This window comes from Pogonomyrmex barbatus, unplaced genomic scaffold (genome assembly GCF_055798465.1).
Source record: "Pogonomyrmex barbatus isolate J1 unplaced genomic scaffold, ASM5579846v1 scaffold6, whole genome shotgun sequence".
NCBI lineage: Eukaryota > Metazoa > Arthropoda > Insecta > Hymenoptera > Formicidae > Pogonomyrmex > Pogonomyrmex barbatus.
In genome coordinates this window covers 3,721,623-3,742,678 of record NW_028297160.1, presented here as the reverse complement: position 1 = coordinate 3,742,678, position 21,056 = coordinate 3,721,623, and the positions used below count along the sequence as shown (strand labels likewise).

At 37.2% G+C, this 21,056-nt stretch overlaps 1 protein-coding gene across 2 annotated transcripts in view; it reads left to right on the top strand.

The window, feature by feature from the left end:
- The window catches only part of klu (zinc finger protein klumpfuss), a 67,805-nt gene extending 60,273 nt beyond the window's left edge, over positions 1 to 7,532 (top strand). For both annotated transcript variants that reach the window (XM_011641675.2, XM_089082241.1), the window contains exon 2: positions 797 to 7,532. In XM_011641675.2, the coding sequence (XP_011639977.2) occupies positions 881 to 2,410 (1,530 nt within the window). In that variant the 5' untranslated portion in view covers positions 797 to 880 and the 3' untranslated portion in view covers positions 2,411 to 7,532. The remainder of the gene's footprint in view (positions 1 to 796) is intronic.
- The last annotated feature ends 13,524 nt before the right edge of the window (positions 7,533 to 21,056 follow it).

Genomic DNA, 21,056 nt, shown 5'->3' with positions numbered 1-21,056 from the left:
AAAATGTTCGATTGATTGTTATTGTCGATAATGTTATTTGCGATAAGCGATATTAAATGCGACTTTATCAAATTTTATATCGGAATATTGTCATTAACTATGTTGTAATTTACAACTATAATACTTATCTATAAATTATCTATAATATTTATAATATATAATATTTATAATATATAATATATAATATTTATAATTATCTACTTATCTATAAATAATGTCATATATTATTACGAAGTCAAAGTTTATTAGCACCTGTGAGCTTAAACCTCGCCCACATAAATGTCGCTACGATACATCAATTACTGTCATTAGCGATCAAGCGTTGTTAACAACAACGCTGGGTCAACAAAATGCCATCTAATTCAGTGGCGCTCAAATTTCAAAGTATAATAACATATAATCGGAAGTTATTTTTCGTGAAACTTAATTTACGTTTGATCGAAATTATATATCTTGCAAAACTTAAGATCAATCCAGATACTTTCGTAATATGGATTAGATCTCGATAAAAACAAGTATAACATATCTTATGCAGATATATATCAAAAATAATAAGGTGTAATTTAACTCATTAAATAATTTATTCATAATTTATTCATTTAAATAATTTATTGAAATGATAATGAAACAATGAACATATGCAGCAATTTAATTTAAGCATTAGATCACGACACATCTGCTTCAGTATCATTTAAGTATGTTTAAGTATGTACCGAGTTAAAAAAACTTATTTATGCTCGCGCAGATAACGCGAGCATCTTCGAATAATCATATTGTCGTCGTTCGATTGTTTCAGGACGAGGTGGGTGGTAGTACGGTGGTAGCCGAGGGTGTCGTAGGTGGCATAAGGGGCCCAGGCGGCGGGTGCCGCGCATCCTCGATGACGATGGCCGAGAGCGCCGTGGAGGACGCTGCAGCCGCGCCCCCGGGCCCGGCCAAGCCGCCACCGCCCTCCTGTACAAACAATAACACCCTTGCAGCGACAGCCAATCGCAACCACCGGAATCCCCGTAAGAAACGAAGACGGCTGGAGCAGGTAGTGGATACGTTGCAGGCCCACCGCAGTTCGCCATCCGAAGGTGAGGTATTGAAGTTCGAGGGTAGCGGTCCCGCGTCCGAAGAGGAGGATGTCTTCGGTTCGCCCAGGTCGTCGTCCTCGCGATCCGCCGCGATGGACACGACAGCGGTGATTGGCCAGCTGCCGTTGAGGTTGAAGGATACGGAAGCGGTGACATCAACCGAGGAAGAGCTCAATGAGATCAGTCAGCAGCATCACCATCATCCCCACCGACCGTACCGCTATTCATATCACCACCACCACCATCGACACCGTTATTCGCCCTATCATCAGAATAACCACCGGTTGTCGGCGCCCAAGTACTCCGACTGTATGTGCAGTGAATGCACGCAGTCGCTAGCTGCGTCGGCGGCTATGATGCTGCCATCAGCAACCTCCTTGCAGACGCCGCTATCGCGGACCAGCTTTACGTATAGCAGTATATGCGGCACGTATAGCATATTTGAACAGTACATGCACACTAAGTACCTGTCGTCGTCGTCGTCAGGCGATACCTTCCGCGGACGCAGTCACTCTGATTCGGATGTTGCGCCCAGGTGGGACGAAATGCGGGTACCTGCCGCGACTACTTCGTTTTCCTCCGTCGTCAGCCATCCACCGCGAAGTAGCTCTCTCGAGAGCGACGGTACGAGTCCTCAAGAATCACCATTAGATCTCTCTATGAAAAATCTGATGCTGCAGTCTGCCGCTGCTTCAGCGGTCTCCACCAGGTCACCGTCTCTCCAGCTGATACCGTCTGGCATTGTGCGGGGTTCCGTCAGTGTACCCGTAGTCAGAGGTGACGTCGCATCACCCACGACGAAAAAGAGCGTCGCGGTACGGTATAATCTGGAGGTTCTACCCGTCGTTGAGGAAATGGCTCCGGGCGCGGATGTCGCCTACGTCTGTCCGGAGTGCGGACAGATGTTCAGTCTGCACGATCGTCTGGCGAAGCACATGGCATCCAGACATCGTCGACAGGGTCTCCATGATGCCTCAGCGAAGGCGTATCTTTGTGACGTGTGTCAAAGGAGTTTTGCGAGGTCGGACATGTTGACCAGGCACATGAGACTGCATACCGGCGTCAAACCGTACACATGCCGGGTTTGTCGGCAGGTGTTCAGTAGATCTGATCATCTTAGCACCCACCAACGAACCCACACCGGCGAGAAGCCGTACAAGTGCCCGCAATGCGCCTATGCTGCCTGTCGTAGGGATATGATCACCAGGCATTTGAAGACCCACAATCGGTGCGCGGACGGTCCCATTCCCAAGACCGAACCTGGCGAGGAGTGTCCCACTTTTGACCAAAACGTGGCAACAACACCGTCGGCGGTTATTAAGGCTGAATGACAACGACCGGTTGGATGACCTTGGCTGCACTCTAGCTCCAGGTCCCAGCGAGGACACCGCGGCAGACTTGACCGAGGGTCTCCAGGAATTTTTGCGGGCCGATCAAGACTCCGCGGAAATATGAGAGAGCGAAACCGTCGCTTGACAAGCTCCATGACATCAGACGGGCGTTAGGAAGAGATCGATACTTGAAGGGATCGCGATCTTGGTGGAACGAAAGATTCGAGCGAGAGAAAAGATTCATTTTGCTGTCGTAATTCGATTTCGTGAGAATCCCGACGAGACTTTGGTGACGATGAGAGTCTGTGATCAAATTTTGGGACGACTTTTGGAAGAGATTGCAGCTAGATGCATTAATTTTACTCTTTCGCTACATATTAAAATCTTTTTCTTGCATGAGATGAGTTCATATAATAAATATTTAAAACATTTGTTAATACGATTTGTGCAAATTCAGCAATTATTGTTTTCCTTTTCTTTTTTCATTTTGTTTATAAATCGATAAATATATTAATAATATACGCGTATATCACAAAGTGATTTTTTGCTTCAAGATTGTTACAACGTTTTGCAATTCTTTACTATATCTGCAGATTTTAAAATCTCTTCCTATACTTTCTAAAGCGAAAGAGTTAAATTTGCATGTCGGAAGCATCATGGAGAGCTAAACGATAACAATGAGCTTCGCTCCCGTGAGTATTATATTGTATTATTTATAAAAAAATAAATGATCTTTTCGTTTAACAAATTGCGGATTGCGTAAAAAATTATCATCCCTTCATGCGATCGCGCGCGTTAACAGCGAATAATGCCGATCAGTATTATATTTTTTTGACCTCTACTTTAATTATCTGATTCCGATTTCCACGATTCGCGTTTCAGTTTTTATCTTTCTAACGTTTTATCGCGGTATTTGATATCGTGATATCATGATAGTTTTTCGGCCGAGAAACAACCCGAGAACAATCTATCTGTATACATATCAAGGGAATCTATTTTAAATAAATTACTTATTTATCAGCATTTATTTCTCATGTTCTTTACAATTGATATATTTTTATACATATCCTGGTAACGCTCTCAAAATTAGAAATTTTTTTAAACTTGATTTTATTTTTTATGTTCTAAGATTTTGTTTTTGATTGTCTCGATCGTTGTTCTCGAAGATTTTTTGACTGTCATGGAAAGGACATAGCACTTAATCGACTGCTCTCTTTGTACATCTTCCGCTCTCTCGTTCTCGTTAAAAATTAAGACACACAAAATAAAGCATTCCTGCTCGGCCGCACTAGTGCAGCACGGTGCACGGAGATATATGAAAGCGGTGCTTAAAGGCTCGGCGTCAGAGTCGAATTGTATTTTTATCGTGCTCATAAAATGATCACGTGTCCAGTAATCCTGTATGTACATAATCGATCATACCGCGTATCATTTCTTCAATGCAAAAGACTTTCTTAAATCTTTAACATTAACTGTGAAAAGAAAATCTGGAACGTAGCCCGTTTGCGACGCAACATACGTGCCAAATTTTAGACGAATATTTCAGACACACGATTAACACACACATCAACCACGATAAACTGCACATTGAGATCTAGTGAGATCAGTAATTTTGATATATTTCTTCTATCTCTCTTATTTTTCACATAAATTCTTTCAAGTCAAAAGATATGTGGAAACAAACTATTGTTCACAATAAAAAATTATATTAAATTATTCGTGCGGAAAATATAGCAAGAAATATAGAAAAAATTTATTAGACCTCAATGAGCAGTTTTGAAGTTACACTGTTTAGAATATATCTGTCGGTCGAGCTCAATTTTCGGGACTGAGAAAAATTATTGTGTAACGAAAGAATCAATAATCAATTTTATAATTTTAAAAGAAAATGAGATATCAATCGGAAACGAATTAATTGACAAAATAATTTCTACGATTTTATTTACTTGCCACCAATATTTTTCTCACGTGTCCATAGCTGTAAATAGCGAGTCGCCATTGGTAACCTCGTCGATTCGCCCAAAACTTGCTCAAGTTGTTGTTACTTGGAAATTTGTTAAATCGACTTCTTAGAGAAATCGAAAGAAGCAAAGCAGTGATGTATTAATAGTTATAAATATAATCGCGATCGTTTTGCGATGGACATTTTGTTAGTGCGGCTTTGAGAAGTCGCGTGATCGCAAAAATAAGAATAATCTGAAAAAGAAATAAAACGTATTCGTACCTGCAGAAAGAGAGAGAAAAAACGACGTTAAAGCATAATAAAGCATAATATAGGAGTAACGTTAATTAGTGAGTAATATTATTGACACTATATTATTGCGTTTTATTATTGTAACTATTACGATTATAATTATTCGCGCCGCCGATAGGGAGATAAAATATTTTTTTATACGATACACTGGAAGTGTGTGTGTGTGTGTGTGTGTGTGTGTGTGTGTGTGTGTGACTTCGCGAAAAGCCTCAAATATATAAACGCCAAGTTTAGTTTAAAAATTGTTCTCGCCTCGGAATCAATGTTAATTAAGCGAGAGACGATAAAACGTTGGCGTTCAGTTCGTTATCGAGAAACGTACGCTCAAATTGATACGATCAGCATGGTCTTTTCGAATTTTTTTAATGTTTTCCTGTAAAAGCTAAGTGTACGCGATCAGTGGTCGTTGCGGCGCGATTAATCGAAACTGGTTGTGGTGCTTAAGCGAAGAAGGGCGAATCCGACAGGTATCTTTGCGCTGTGAATCGACGAAGACAATCTAAAAATATACTCAACCCATGATCTCCGTATGGATAAGTTTGTGAACCAGACCGAGTGAATGGCGAATGAACACGCTAATGTGTCGCTCTAATAAAATTACAGAATATAGAAAATGCATATTATAGTTGTGTTAATGGCATAACTTACCAACGTCCCCCTCACACTTCTTATTGCAAAAATAAGGAAAGGTAAGGACAAGGTAAAAATGGCAGATACACGTCGAAGCATTGAATATAAGGATGAATCGCATGCATAATATTATGAAATGCACCAATTAAGATGCATTAAAATACATTTTGTTTTTTCTTTTTTTTTTTTTTGTATTAATAAAAGTAATAGAAACTTTTTTCTTTCTCGAACAATGAGCGAGATTAGCTAGTTTACTCGTTTGTTTGTGCCCGATAACGCATCGCATTGTCCATTCACTCGGTCCCACGAACAAGTTCGTCTCTCATTTCGGAAACGTCAATTCCACATAGGTTTATGGTAGTTGTATGGTGACTCGCTGAGCAGTACGCGCCGACATAATACTCGAGCTTACTCAGCCTCGATCGTTTCGTCCTTAATTCTTACCCTATACATACGTATATTTATGTACTTCCCCGATGTGTCTCCTATTCTCTTTGTCGGAAAGAAAAAAAAAAAGATAAAAGTATCAGCGCGCGCTGATACACGCGTGACAATGCGCAATGCGCGATACGCGCATAGGTATATCTCTGTATTTTTGTATATCGAGGTTTTTCTAATTACCTATCTACCGATTAAGCGTTTTCAGAGGACGAGTAAGTAGCTATTAAGGAGAAAGTATTGTCGCTCTCTGCTTGCCATTTTACTTGCCCCCTTGATCGAACGATTGCTTGGAAAGCGGTGTTTATCATATGTCATACGGTGCGACGCGCGAGGGAAGATCGTCGAATCGGAGGACACTTGTTTCATTCATTAATTGATGATAGTCGAAGTGCACATCGCGCGATAACGCGACGGCTAAAACGAAAAAGCATTCTAAAATCAAATCAAACGTACTTTTCCTAATCGCTAATGCTTACCTACAAGGTGAGCTGTAAACTGATTAATTGTAATTGTAATACGATACGCGCATGATTAATATATCTCATGTATCAAATTATTTAAATAATTATTATTAATATTCTAAATCGGAGATTATTTATTATAAATTGATCCGTATATGTTTGTCTCATAAATTAAAATTGAAATGTGTTTTTACATTATAATACGGTACTTTATTATTGATACATTAATTTTGATAATATTCATTATTTCTTCTAAAAATTTGTTCTAAAAATTTTTATATGTTAATTTTACAACGAAAAATGACAAAATTGTTACTTACAGTTGTATAGATTAACAAATAAATTTACGCATGTGAAACTAAATTGCTCAATATACTTCAAGATTATAAACGGAAAAATGTACTTGTGATGTACGATTAGTTTTGAAGTATCCACAGTTTTTCGATTCGTCGTAAAACTTTTTTTTTTTATTTCGTCTTCTTTTGACATGATTATTGAAACGAGAGCAGATTGGCACCTCTTATTTGACGTTATCCCTCGCACTTATTCAGCCTTAAACTGACAGAATCTCTTGCGTAATAAATCTATAGTAATTTAAGTAAGGAAAGACATGAGAAAGGAACAAACACGTTCGACGCGTCTTCGGGCAGTTAAGCGATCGCCGTGCCAGACTTGTTCTTGTAATTATTAACAAGTATAGCCATTCGTATGATTATTATTATTATTTCTATTATTAATTATTATTAATTATTATTAATATTATTATTATTATTATCTTTAGTTACGTTGTTAAGTAATTAATCATGTTTAATGCTTCTATTATTTATTTTGTTATCCCGTTCATGAGTCAAGCTTTCTCTTCTCTTCTCTTCTCTATTCTTTTCTCACTATATTCCTTCTTCTCTTTACTCCTATCCTATTAATTTTCCGTTTTACTTATCTCTGTTTTATTCATTTATCCTTTACCGTCACTCCGTCACCCCGTCACCAAATCGGAAAAAGGGAGAAAGGGTTTAAGTTATATATGAAAAAAGTTCACTGTCCCGTTCAATGATTTTGCAATGAATTTGTCGCGTTTTCAACTTGGACAAGATTAAAACACATCTCGAATCTCAAGCTTACCTCCCTTTTCTCTGGATTTAAATGGCACAAAAAAGGCTTGTCTCCGAAGAGATTTTGATCTCCAACTCCCAAATAAAAGCATATCTTTTGTAACGATGAAACACTGACGAGAATTTGTGTAAATTATTGATGATGATTGTGTACGTTAATTTATAAATTATGTTGTGTTTACGATTCGTGCCAGAATGGAAAAAAATATAATTTTTCAACGAATTATCTTTGTTCTACTCTTTATTATTTTTACCCGTATGTTTCCCATTTTGTTACTTTACCCATTTATTTATTTTTTTTCTTTTCTTTAAAAATATATGACAAATATTTTAATATAAACTATTAAATAACAAATAAACAAGCTATGTGATATTTATATTAATTGAAAGATATTTTTATAACTTGTAATATAATCTGATTTTAATTCGGATTAGAGAAAATTAAAGACTTGCAATAGATTTAATTTGCTTTGGATTATAATTTAAAGCTATTAAACTATACATAATTTTCTAAATGCTAATTTGCTAATTATGTCGGAAAGTATGTGGTGCCTTGCAACGTTTGAGAGTTCGTATTTAGGATAAATGGATAAATGAATATGAAGATATGCGAATATATCTATCGTATCATTTTAAGGCTGAAACAGAGTTAATTATGTAGAAACAGGATTCGAAGCAAATTATTTTTTCATGCGATTTTCGAGTAAGAGTGAACTTTCCATTATATATCTGATTAAGAATTTGTAATCTGTATCTATACACCGGCAGTCAGTGTTGTGCAAGACAATCGTGATCATTATCTAAATGAGACATCTCATATCAAATACATATATGTAACTAACTCGCTGTTGCTCGATTTTATCACATATCTTCTACACAAAGCATTTTTTAAAAACGTTTGATCAAGCAATAAAACTATTCTTATTTGTATCACAAAATGATTTGATCAAAGAGAGAAATTTTTGATTAACATTGATTTCTTGAATGCACAACACTACTCACGATACTGCATCACTTATTGTAATACTGTATATATATTTCAAGGCCTTTAAAAATAAGGGCGTACATTCGTTTCGTCACGATGTCATCTTTGTATCCTTTTCTACTGCCACGAATTTATAATCCACGTATCTGTACATCGAAAATGAGGACAAGAACTTGTATGTTGCTGCACTTCTATGGAAATATATATATACACGTTACTTGTTTCTTACTAATGGTCCTCCATAATTTTCCGCTCTACATTTTATTTCAGATCTATCATAATATGATTTTATTTTTTTTTTATTAAATCAAATGTTAGTTAAATAAAAACAGCATATTATTTTCTAAAAATCTTAATTAAAAATGTAAACTATAAAATATTGCATTATTAATAAAATATTCAACTATGCATTTTATTAGAGTAATATTATATAATTCTAATTTCGATATATTTATTAATAGTCACAAATATCTTGAATGCGAATTATACCAAATGCTCGGTTGAGGATGTAGCATGAAAAAGGAAAATAAATATGTCATGACTTAGACGATACTGATAACCCGACCCGACCCAACCGCGAACAAATTCGCAAATAGTCGATATACACAGTTCTTCCGCGTGGATGGACGTAAAATCATCGAAGGCGGTCAATATCGTATGTTTTTTTTATATTTGAAATTTTTATTGCAATTAATCTACAGTTATCAAATCTATAATTATATTTATTTTGCAACGGTATATTTAAAGAAATTGTTTGCTGTTATTGAAAATAGAATTATCCAGCTAATATATAAAAATTTGGTTTTGAAAATAAAGAGTATATAATGTTTCAATAATTTGTAATTATTATAATTGGTATGTTTAAGAGTAAGATACAAGATTGTGCGATTATGATGAAGTTATCAATTCCTTGTGATGCTCCAAAAATGAAAGTGAGAGAAAAGTAAACGTAAGTATTCATATTTGTTGAAAATATTTTATAAAAGTATTTTATATAACTGCATTGATAATGACTTGATTTGATTTTTCAATAATTATACGACTTTGTTTTCAAGAATATCAAGCTTAAAAATTTATAAAATAGAAGTTCTATCTTTAATGCTGAATGTATTGTATTATAGTAAGAGATAATAAATATGACAGATATACAATATAATATAATACACAGTACACAGAACATATTTGAATATTTTAGAATAAAACTATATTCAGAAATCAATTTGAATTGATTGATATGGTAATGACATGGAAAGAAATAAATTAGAAGCTTAACGTATCTAAAATGCACTGAAAATCGTGTTGAGTTTCTATGCGGAGAATGCATAATCAATATGCATATCATCAAGATCGGCTTGATGTTTACGTCATGTGCCTAAACGGAATTTCAGTTATACACTTTATTATAGGCGCATTATGCGTTTCGCTGGACGTACATCGCGGCCATATCCTTTTCGGTACGGTATCGATATCTCCGGATAAGCGATAATGGAATAATCGACGTTTCGTGTAAGGGATATTCGAATAATCGGCTTGCCGATGCACTATCTTCATAACAATATCCGCTGACACAATTTTTCAAATATACAAGTCTGCTGTATCGGCTATGGTATCGTAATGGACGCTAGTTGCGAGCGACAAAGCTTTAATTAAATTAATCTGTTTTTGGATCTTTAAGCATTCGGGATCACATTGAGAGATTCCGAGCGTTCTCTCCGCTCGAATGCGAATATTGGCTGTATCGACCGGAATAGTTCGGTTCGTTTGCTATGCACTCGAAGACTAATTAATACCATACTATCAAGCGATTAGTGGTCTGACGGATTACACAATATCTGTCATCTCACTTTTGCTTTGCAAATGCTATTTCGTTTATTTTATTTTTGTTTAATACAGAAAATGTGATTTGTTATTTCATTTTTAATGAATATATGTGATAAATATATTTATCTATTTAAAATAAAAATATAAGAAAAGATTTTATGACATAATATAATAATGCGTGTGTGCGCGTGGTCATATTCATTGTGGATTATATTCATTATTGTATGATGCGATTTAATAGCTTAAAGAGAAAAATCCGCTGATATATACGAATTTCTTGTTTTTACCAATCTTCATATCATTCTTAGAGGTAACTCTCAACACATCTCGTTCGTTATCTTTGTACGAGAACGTGATGATGCTATGATACTCTTAGAAGTACTAAGCAACGTATAGCCTTGAAAAAACACCGACGATGCAAATCGTGCTTCTTTCGCCCATTCTATTTCGTTATTCTACTCCATTCCACGAATATCAATCTTATTTTTGCGAAATTTGTATAATCTGCTTTAACTTTTATTTATAAACACAATTAAACATAATTAACTGTTACAAATTTTGTTATTTAATACCTTGGATCTTAATATCTAAACTGATTTACAATTTTGTCTTTTCTTTTGTCTATTTATTTAATAAACTATATATAAAGGGAATTTCCAATTCTTTTCTAATATTAAATACTAATACTATTTTAAAAGTCATATTTTTATTATTGTTCACTAGGTTTAGATAATAGTTAATAATATATTTCTGATATTAAATAATAATAATTTTTCTTTTCTTTTCTTTATATCAAAAGCATCAAAAAAATCGAGACAGCAATAATTCAAAATTATTATATTGTTGCGCGAAATCGAGCTGTGGAAAATAAATCGAAAAAATATCGAATGGTAGCAGTCTTTTAACGACGATTTATGGATCTCCTCCCGTCGTCATCATCGGTGACGTATCGGTATTGCCTTTCCTTTCCGCGAACAGTCGCGCCGCGACTGGTGGCGTGGCACCGCGCGGCGCGATTTCTGGCGTCCGTTTTCTCGCTTTTTCAGCGTATGAACGATCGCCAATGCGAACATAAATTATTGTGGACGGTAGTCGGAAAACAATTTCGCTACGCAGACGCGGATAAAAAAGACTTGCACGATCCATTAGAAATTATAAACGCCGCAACGCGCGCCACGTTGTTCGCCGATCAGCTCTCCGCAACGATGATTCCTATCGATCTTTTTTCTTATTATACTTGGATGTTCTTTCTTTCCCGACTCCTCTTCCTCCAGTCCCCTTCCTCGATCGTACGCGCGATGAACCGGCCGCGTACTTGTCACCGCTCCCCGTTCCGCCCACGCCGCCGCCATGCTCGGCTTTCTAAGGCCCTCGGACCGGTCCCATTTTTTTGTCGTGACAACCTTCTTCACCCCCCGCTTCTGAGGAAGCCCTCTACCGCCCCCTTTCCTGATCTATTTGTTCGTGTTCGCTGTCCGTTCTCATCTTCGCTCCGTTCGCCGCTCCTCTTTCCATCCTTCTATCTCTCTTAATCTTTTACGTAGCGGAACGACTTGTCTATCTCACGGAAAAATATTGATCGTTCGCCGAGATACTGCCCGGACTGAAATGAGTTGTCGTCGTTGCCGCGAATTGGCACCGTCATTCGATCGTTATACTTGGCAATAATAACTATCGTTACAGCCTACTCGCTCTCGCCAAACGTTATTAAGACCGGAAATAATTTCATTGCGTTGCGTTTGTCCAGAATTACCTCTGCAGTTTAGATCTTTTTTTTTTAAATAATAGCGGACGCGCAAGTTTTATCTCGCACGGGTTTCAATTTAATTCAATAATAATCACAAGAAGCATGGAGGATCCTTTTATGATTTTGTTAAAAAAAATTAGTGAAAGTGTAAAGATATTCACGATCCAATATATATATATATATATATATATATATATATATATATATATATATATATCCAATATATATATATATATATATATATATTCGATGTCGAGGCAATAATCGGTTGATTAAGGCTCAATATCTTTGCGAGCGAGTTACGGAAACGCATAATCGTCATTGATGATGGGTGCGAAGCATCCGCCGAGTGGTTCGATTGCTTTGATTCATGAGTGCATTCGCAGTGCAGCGTTAATTGAAACATATACAGGCGTCGAACCGTTACAATTATCGGCGCTTCCAGCGGTAACATTTAATTTCTAGTGATGAACGCTGAGCCGGTGCAAATCCGCAGATTCACGCGGATCGCGCGAGCGCGAAGATTAACGAGCGTGATGCGCTCGTAAATTATGGCCGCGAGCGGACGATGAGACACAGTGCGACGAACTTTGTCGAAGACACTAACTATTGCCAAGCAGTCGCTTAATATACGCGACATTTCGAGAAAAAAGAGTAAGTTGATAATTTTTAAGAGCGACGAGCGAGATTAAATCGTATTAGAGTTACGTATTATTTGCTCAAACGTCATAATGTATTTTTTGACCTTTTCACGTATATGTTTGCGTCATTTCATGATGCAAATTGATTCCAATGATTTGTTAATATAAATCGTTTTATTAATTACAATTTGATAAATTTAGTTCATTATTTATATTATATATATAAGTAATGAATATATAGGAATTTAAGAGAAATGCACGTGTTTTATGTTTAACATATTTATATATAACAATACTGCTTATTTATATTTTTTATAATTTCTTTTGAACACAGAAGGATAACATCTTGTTTTTCTATTGTATTATGTAGTCTTACTTAAATGACTACTCCCGACAGCTCGTAATTTTTAATCATAATATTCTCCCAACTTAGGATGTCACTTGTATCATTAGACGCTGTTTGACATCACCGTGGACACTTTCGTAAAACAGGAACAAGACAGATTGCAAATTAAAGAACATGCGTGTCGCTCGTGATTATTATACAGTCAGTACGGACCGTCGGAATCGAGCGCCGATCGAGACCGCCCGTTTGTCCGGTAACGTGGCATTAGAGATCACGACAAAAACCAGTTTACGAGAGGAGCTGGCGACCGGAAACCAACAATAGACAAGTTCGAGCGTGAAAGAGGAGAAAGATGCGGCGAGAAAGATGTGGCGCGTTTGCGCGAGCTGCCGAGAAAGAAACACGCGCGAGCGCGGAGGGAAACGCACTAACGCGTGTGCGCAACTTTTCTTGCAACGACGACCTCGAGGCATCCGGTCTCTCGCACGCATGCTGAGCACTTCTCCGTCGATTAAATCCTTGCGGCGTCGCACGAAGAAACTCCATGGAATGTCGAAGACTTTGAACCGTTTGGTAACCAAGTGTTGATCTGTAATGATATCTGTATTATGTGCGGCTTGATCCGTGCTGTAAAACGGCGACTATTAAGTCTATCTCAGTTTGACGTTGATGTTTTTGCGGGCAATCCAGTTAAAAATTTTAATTTTCAAATAAATATATATTATAGATCTAGACCGATGTGTCATACGGATGATAGAGATTCGCGGCATATATGATTGGGCAAGATCTTGAACATCTATTTTTTTTTTAATTTAACTAAATAAATTTGATAAATTTTTAATTTTCAATTTGAAGATTTCGCCTCTCCTTTTTTCGAGATCTTTTTTCGAAGAGAGATTATTTTAAATGTCGAAAATGCCGAAATACATATACACCTTCTTAATTACGTTAACTCGCGCTTATCGTTAAATAAACTCTTCGCTTGGAGATAGAAATTATGTCATTCCATGCGTCCACCAGGTGACATGGCAATTCTATAAAATGACACGACGTTGGGGAAGATCGCGCGCCGCGATATCGTAATCGATTAATAGTCATCGCGAGACCGAATTTACCGCGTAGTGTCGTTAAATAAACGATCCTATCGGCAGGTGCGACACGAGAAGAAATTTACGCGCGGCCGCGTAACGTTGTGGCCGAAAAAAGAAAAACGAAGGAAAACCGCCTTCACCGGCGCGATATGACGGTGCAGGAACGCCGGAACGTTTTGCGCGTAGGCGGTCGCGATAGTATCGGATCGCTGGTACTTACGACCAGATATATCTTTGTATACACATGTGTATACATACGTACAAGCTCTATCTCTATTACCCGGCTAATTTCGTACGGCACGGCATGGCACGGCACGGCATGGCACGTCACGCCACGCGAACGCGATCGGCCTCGGATATGAGGTCTCCGGGCTACGGGACGAGCCACGCTTACAAAATGTTCGCGACGAGAAAAGCCGAGGTAGCCGTGAAGCGAGAAACGAGTTCCCAGCGCGAAAAAATATTAATTGTAAAGGAGAGCCGAGTGTTCGATAACTTTGGTATCCGTCTTATGCCGGTGTCCTCTTATGAGCTCGCTACCTATCAAATGAAAATTATTTCGAGCGGTCTTTCCGCAAGAATCTCCGTACGATCTCATTTCCTATCCCAGATTGGTTCTATCTCGACTATATCTTTACCATAACTTTTAAACACATCTATATTAAATATATAACTAAACCATCCTCTGAATTTCACAACTACAATATATCCCACTGTCAGTTTAGTCTTTTTCCCTTCAGCCTTTTTATAATAAGTTTAACAGAACTAAACGAATCTTTATTAATATATGTTATATTCTTATTTTGAAACTTTGATTTTAATAATTCTATTTTTAATTTTTTATTCTGTATAATAATTTACAATCTTGTGGATTTTCCTACGGAATATTAAATTTTTACACTTTTATGATTTTTTTAACGATATAACAACGCAACATATAAATTTTTAATGACAGCGTAAGATTTTGGAAAAATTTAATCAAAGCAGCTTCTTCTTTCAATTGGTTCATATCCCTTATTATTTCTATGCTTTGATCACATAAGGATCTTCTCAATACATTCAATATATATTTGTACAAAAAAATATAAATCAGTCCACATTTTTAATTATTTATATAATGACATATTTCCCTCTGCTCTCGCTCCATAGTTTCTTGTAATCGGCGGCGGAACATCGGGTTTAATAAAGGATCATCGGGCGCTCGCAAAAATGTTGGAGTATAACGAATCGGGACAGTGGATAATCCACCTTCGTTGTCGCGTTTTTGCGTTACTTTTGTTGTTGCGTTTACGCTTACCGCCGTTTAAAGTCAGGAAGGCAAGTACGAGGCTCGAGGAGTACCCGAGAGAAAAGTTCTGAAGATCGCGCAAGGCTCGCAGCGCGATAATGCGCTTATTCATAGCGAATAATCCGCTTAATATGCCGCGACACTCAGTTATTAACACGCGTGCGCCGGTCAATTAGCACGGTTTTTCGACCCACGCCTGAGATTAAAGTGCTCGGAATTAGTACCGGTAATTATACTGTATCGGGCATTAATTATTTCTCGTCTTACCGTTCGTGCGATCTGTGCGTTATAATTCTTCGGGAATAGACGCAATTAGAAGCGGACAGATGCCGCGGTCCAGAAGGCAAAAATGTATCGCCTCTGGTTGAAACTAGTTGAAGAGCTTCTAACGACTCGTTCAATCTAATATGAAAATTATTATTATTTTATTCGCGATTGTTGAGTTTTATTAAGATCTATGCACTTAAGCTTATCAATCTTATCGGGATGACAATAAATTATTGAATAAGTCAGAAATTTATAAGCTTAAGCATAAAAGCTAGGCATAAGCTTAGGAATTTAATAAGTTATCGCAAGAATAAAAGAAGAAATGCTAGGTGCGTTACACAGCTTCCTGATATAAACGGATAAGTATATTAAGAAAAATATACTAAATCGTCATGCGGCGGTGATAAATAATCAACTCTCGTTCGATAACGCTAAGATATTAATGTATATCCTATATAGCAATATCGATATATCTCGTACAGGTAGAAATTATATCTGACGATAACGAAGCAAGTAGCATTTGACACGATCGCTATTAAATGCGATATCGTATTTCTCTAGTACGATTACAGTTGATTAAATCGTATCAAAGTATCTACCGCTCGGCGTCGCCGTAGCGAAATTAATGTTAACGCGTAATCGTTATTTCTCGTAATGACTTTTTACCGAATCCGTGTCCGGCGCTGAGTGAAGTAAGCGCGCGGCTATCGATTTCGCTTGGTTCTCGCGAGCGAGCGAGCCAGCCAGCGGGACGTCTCGAGGAGAGCTCGCACATCGACGGAGATACGGAGATACGTCGTATCGTTATTCTTTTATATCGTTTCGCGACTCGCGCGATCGTTGACCAACGCGCGAGACATTTATCCGGCGTAATGGGCGCGATCGGACGCGATCGAGCCGATCGAGAATTACGGCGGCGCGAGGTGAGCTATCAGCCGGCGGCGGCGGCGGCGGCGGCGGCGGCGGCAGCGCGGCGTCGATTCCGCGCCGAACGCGAGCGAAATTGTTGGCTGACGGGATCGTAATTATCTCTCTCACAGTCATTAGTCGGAAATATATCAGCCGGGTGACACGCGAAAATACGCACTGACATGCGTCTACCGACCGATGGACGGATGGAGAACGGCATGGGAGATACTGATCTCGAGATATCAGTATGCACCTTTCCTCGTGCGCGCCGTGTGGTGCTGCCGCAGGTGACCGCCGGTCCGTCGTGGCCGGCCAGGCAATCGGCACTCTTCAACGTGGAGATACTTATTTGCCTGCGTGGGCCTTAATCACCCTCCTTGCAGTTGGCTACCACTAGGAACGAGAATATTATCCCGAGATATATATACGTATGCGCGCGTATATTATAAAAAAGACGATGAAAAATAAAGTATGACATGTAGATGAATTATGGTTTCGTAATTTGTGGCTGTACTTCTTGAATAATCTTGGAGCTTTATAATTTTTCTTTGGAAGCGTCTTATTTGATTTTCAAGTAAAATCAATGTAAAATAAAGTGGAAAATAGGATTCCGCGATTCTCATAGTGAAAATTTAATTTATAAGCTATTAATATTTGAATACTTTTTGCCGAAGGAAATGTCAATATTAATTTGAACAATATTTTTTTCTAATTTTGCAAGTCACGCACATATTTAAAAGAATAAAGTCTATTTTTCATTATACAAATCGTTTATTATGTATTTTTTTAATTTATTTATTAATTAAAAATAAGCATTATGACAAATTCTATTAAATCTTTAAGTATTTTTCTTTTAATCTATTATGTATTAAAATATTAATATATTAAGTCACATTTTATCATAAATAATAGATGATTTCGATATTGTCGTGTTTAAATAATCGGTTGAAGAGTCTTAAAAAATTTAAATATTTGTGTAAGAAAATGTCATACTTTATTTTATACGTTTAATTGATGTATCATCTTATCACGACATATCAAACAGGAGAATGAATCCTCTTCTTATGGATCTTATCCCACAATCAGTTTGCACAAAGTGTGGGCGTAAGGATCGTTTATCAATCGTTACTGTCGCACGACTGAGCATAGACCGATCCGTCTGACTCTTTAAAGTTCGATTACGTCTTTAAAGTCGTCTCGCATTGCCGTCCATCGCATCTTGTGAGACCACACAGGGTGACCGACCGAATCGGGCGAGCTTAATTAATCGGCGTTAATTCTTTCCGACTTCTCGCCGCGGAGTTTCGCCGATCGTCACCCGATCGAAAACGCACTTCGGAAATGTCACGGGCAAGGAAGAAAAGATACAAAATGCGATGAGAGGAAGAAAGACAGAGAAAAGAGAAGACGCAAGACGCGAAAGAGGAGAGGTCCTGCAGACCGACGAAGAAGAAGAGGAGGGTAAGGGAGAACCGTAAATTTCCGTTATGGGACTCCTCGTAAAGCCGGCTCTGGTCGGCGCGATAAAAAGCCCAGTCCGCAGGTTGCTGCTCCCGAGGATGACTCCTTTCTCTTGCTCTCCACCGCCCAACCCCCCTCCCTCTCTCTCTCTTACGCCTTCCTTTTGGCAAGAACGACCGGGAAAACCGTGTGAGGAGAGACGGCGGCTGTCGTCTCCTACAAAGGTGTCCCTTAAAATTCGCGAGACACTACGATCGGCAACGCTAAAGAGAAAGGGGGTACACGACTCGAAGGGTCCCCTCCTGCTCGTTAAGGCGGCGGTGGCGACTTTGCTCATCGGCTCCTCGTATCGTAATTGCTGACGCTCGCCCACGCGAAATTTTATCAGGCGTAAATACGGTTTAATATCCTTCTCCTTTTTTATTAGCTTCTTTTTTTCATTTTACACATTTTATACGTGTTCGTGTTTTACCACTGCTTATATACCAACTCTTGTTTTTTCATTTCTCAATTTTTTTCGACGCAATAAATATTTTTCTAAAAGTCAATTTTTATAAATTTTGGAATAATTTATAATAAATTAATTGTTACGATTAAGGCACATAGAATTAATTATTCCTACATCAGTATATTACAATATTATTATGTACTTAATAATTTACTTAATAGTTACTTAATAACTTTATCATTTCTGACTCATGTTAAACAAATTTAATTATAATTAAACGGATTAAAAGTTGCAATTATATTCTGCATTGAAAGACTCAATTCCTTTCAAATTTCCTTTCCTTTTCAAATTTCAATATTATAATATTATTATATATGAATTATACGTTATATAATTTAGTAAATGTTAAATATTATATAATATAGAAATATAGCACTTTACTTAATTTTTGAAATATCTAAAATATTCGCATTTTAAAAAACGTACGTTTCAACGATTAATTTTGGATTCATATACTTGTGGATAAATCTGGAGTTACATGCTCGGTTCATCTATTATAAAATGATATAAACCGGGTCGCCAGCCGAAATCAAATATTATTTTACCTTATCCGGAAATACCTTCGTGTGAATTTCATACGTAAACGAGCATAATTTGGGCGCCGTCTGTGTGCACGGCGTCCACATTCAATAATATATCCGGCGCGTTCAATTTGGTTAACGTGGATTGACATCTGCGGAGGGTAAGTGCACCTGAAATGCGAGGTTTAGAAATTTCGGTTAATAAATAACTGAATCGTTGGGAGAGGTCAGACACGATATAGATTTGCCTTCGTGTCGTTTCACTGTCGGATCTATTTGAAAATCTGAGCTCATCACCCGGATGCAACGTGTCAATTAAGAGATCTAGGTCAGCATTAGAAACTGCGCGAATTCTCTGTGTATTTTAAAAGCAATCGGTTAAATGAAATATCATTGAATTTATCTGTATGCCAAATGATTTATTAAAAGCACGATTTTTTTCAATAAATGTATAATGTTATCGATTCATTTTTTAGAGTACCCTCTCTGCAACTGGAAATGTATTCATAATATTTTATTCAAATATAATTTATTCTTCGTCTTTTTCATTCTCTCAATCCTTTCTTCGATTTTTTTTCTTAAGATTACGAGAAAACTTTAGTTTTCAACACGCAAGAAAAAAATCGTAAAAATGATGATTAGATACGGTTTCTATCGTTTCTGATCATCTATATGATTTATGAACGTTATTGACATATATTTACATTACAAGAGACTTTGACGTCGGATTATACGTACGAGATAAGAAGATGCGTTCGTAAATAGTACACTTCGACCAATAAACTGCAAGTCTGTCTGCTGTAGGAGAGTCATTTCGACGTAATACGAGTAATAAAACAATCGTTTCGTTTTCCCGATTCGTAGTGGCAACTCGTATTGAATTGCCGGCGAGGTATAAATAATGTAGAGCCATCGGTCGTTAGCTCTAAAAGAGCTGGCTGCTTCTGCGCGTTTCTTCCATTCGTTGCCGTTGCTCTTTATCCAGAGACAGATTGCAAAATCGCACAGACGGCGAAATCGGCAGACGATAATCCGCCTCGAATTATCGTTTTTGTCGGTTCGCAAATTGCTTATATATAACTCTCCTCTGAGGTAAAAAAATCGCGGCACCTTCTTCCAAAATTCAAGCTTTACATAGATTACTATAAATTGCTACTTTATAATACTGTAATACTATTATTTATTATCTCATCAAAAGTACGTCAAACTCCACACAATATTGAATATATTATTGAATGTAACAAAATGTCCTCGAATAGTATGATCGTTGTTGATTTTATTCAAATACGAATTGTATGTTCGTATGGAAACGCAAATATCTGAAATGCTTCGAATAATCTATAAAATGTCAGTCGCTCTATCGATGGCTCTAAATGCTTTTGCGTTCATGTCTGCTTTTTGTGAGTGAATTCTCCTAAACCGTCAGCGAAGGAAAAGAAAGGAAAAACCACGACGGATTTACTACCACGTAGTGAACACATGAGAGAAGACTCGATAGCCGTTCGATGGAACGTCCGATTCTACTGTTCGATTATAAAACTTTGAATTTATAAATCTATTACTGTTACAAAAATATAAATAAGTAGGAAAATCGTTAGTATATGCAATTATAATATCTGCGATAATTAAAATTTAATTGTGAAAAATAGTAACTAATTTAATTAATTATCATATCTATTTTGTACAAAAAACAAAAAATTAAAGATTAATTTGTAATAAATAAATAATTTAAAATCTTGTTGAAGTTTTTGATCGAAATTTTTATATTGAAACATTTCAAAAGGACCATAAATGAATAGATTATAAAAATACATAATATGTACAACGATATGTATCGAGCTTTCAAAATCCAAAATTCAAAATCCAAATGCTTCTGTAATAAGAGTGCTGCGTTCAATTACAAATAGGGCAGTCGTAGTGACAATTGTAACAGAATGCGCAATAATGCCTAAGGGTAATAAGTTCTAACGCCGCCATGGATCTTCCCACGGACGAAAAGAGCTCGCGCGTCGCGGTTGACCATTAACTTCGAAATCTTCGATTTACGGTCGGTTTCTTGCACGTTTCAACTTTATGCGTGCGAACAATGGCCGCCTACGCCACGAAGCATTATATTTATTCGCCGATCTACATGGTGAATGCATATACGTACCCCTTTTGCGT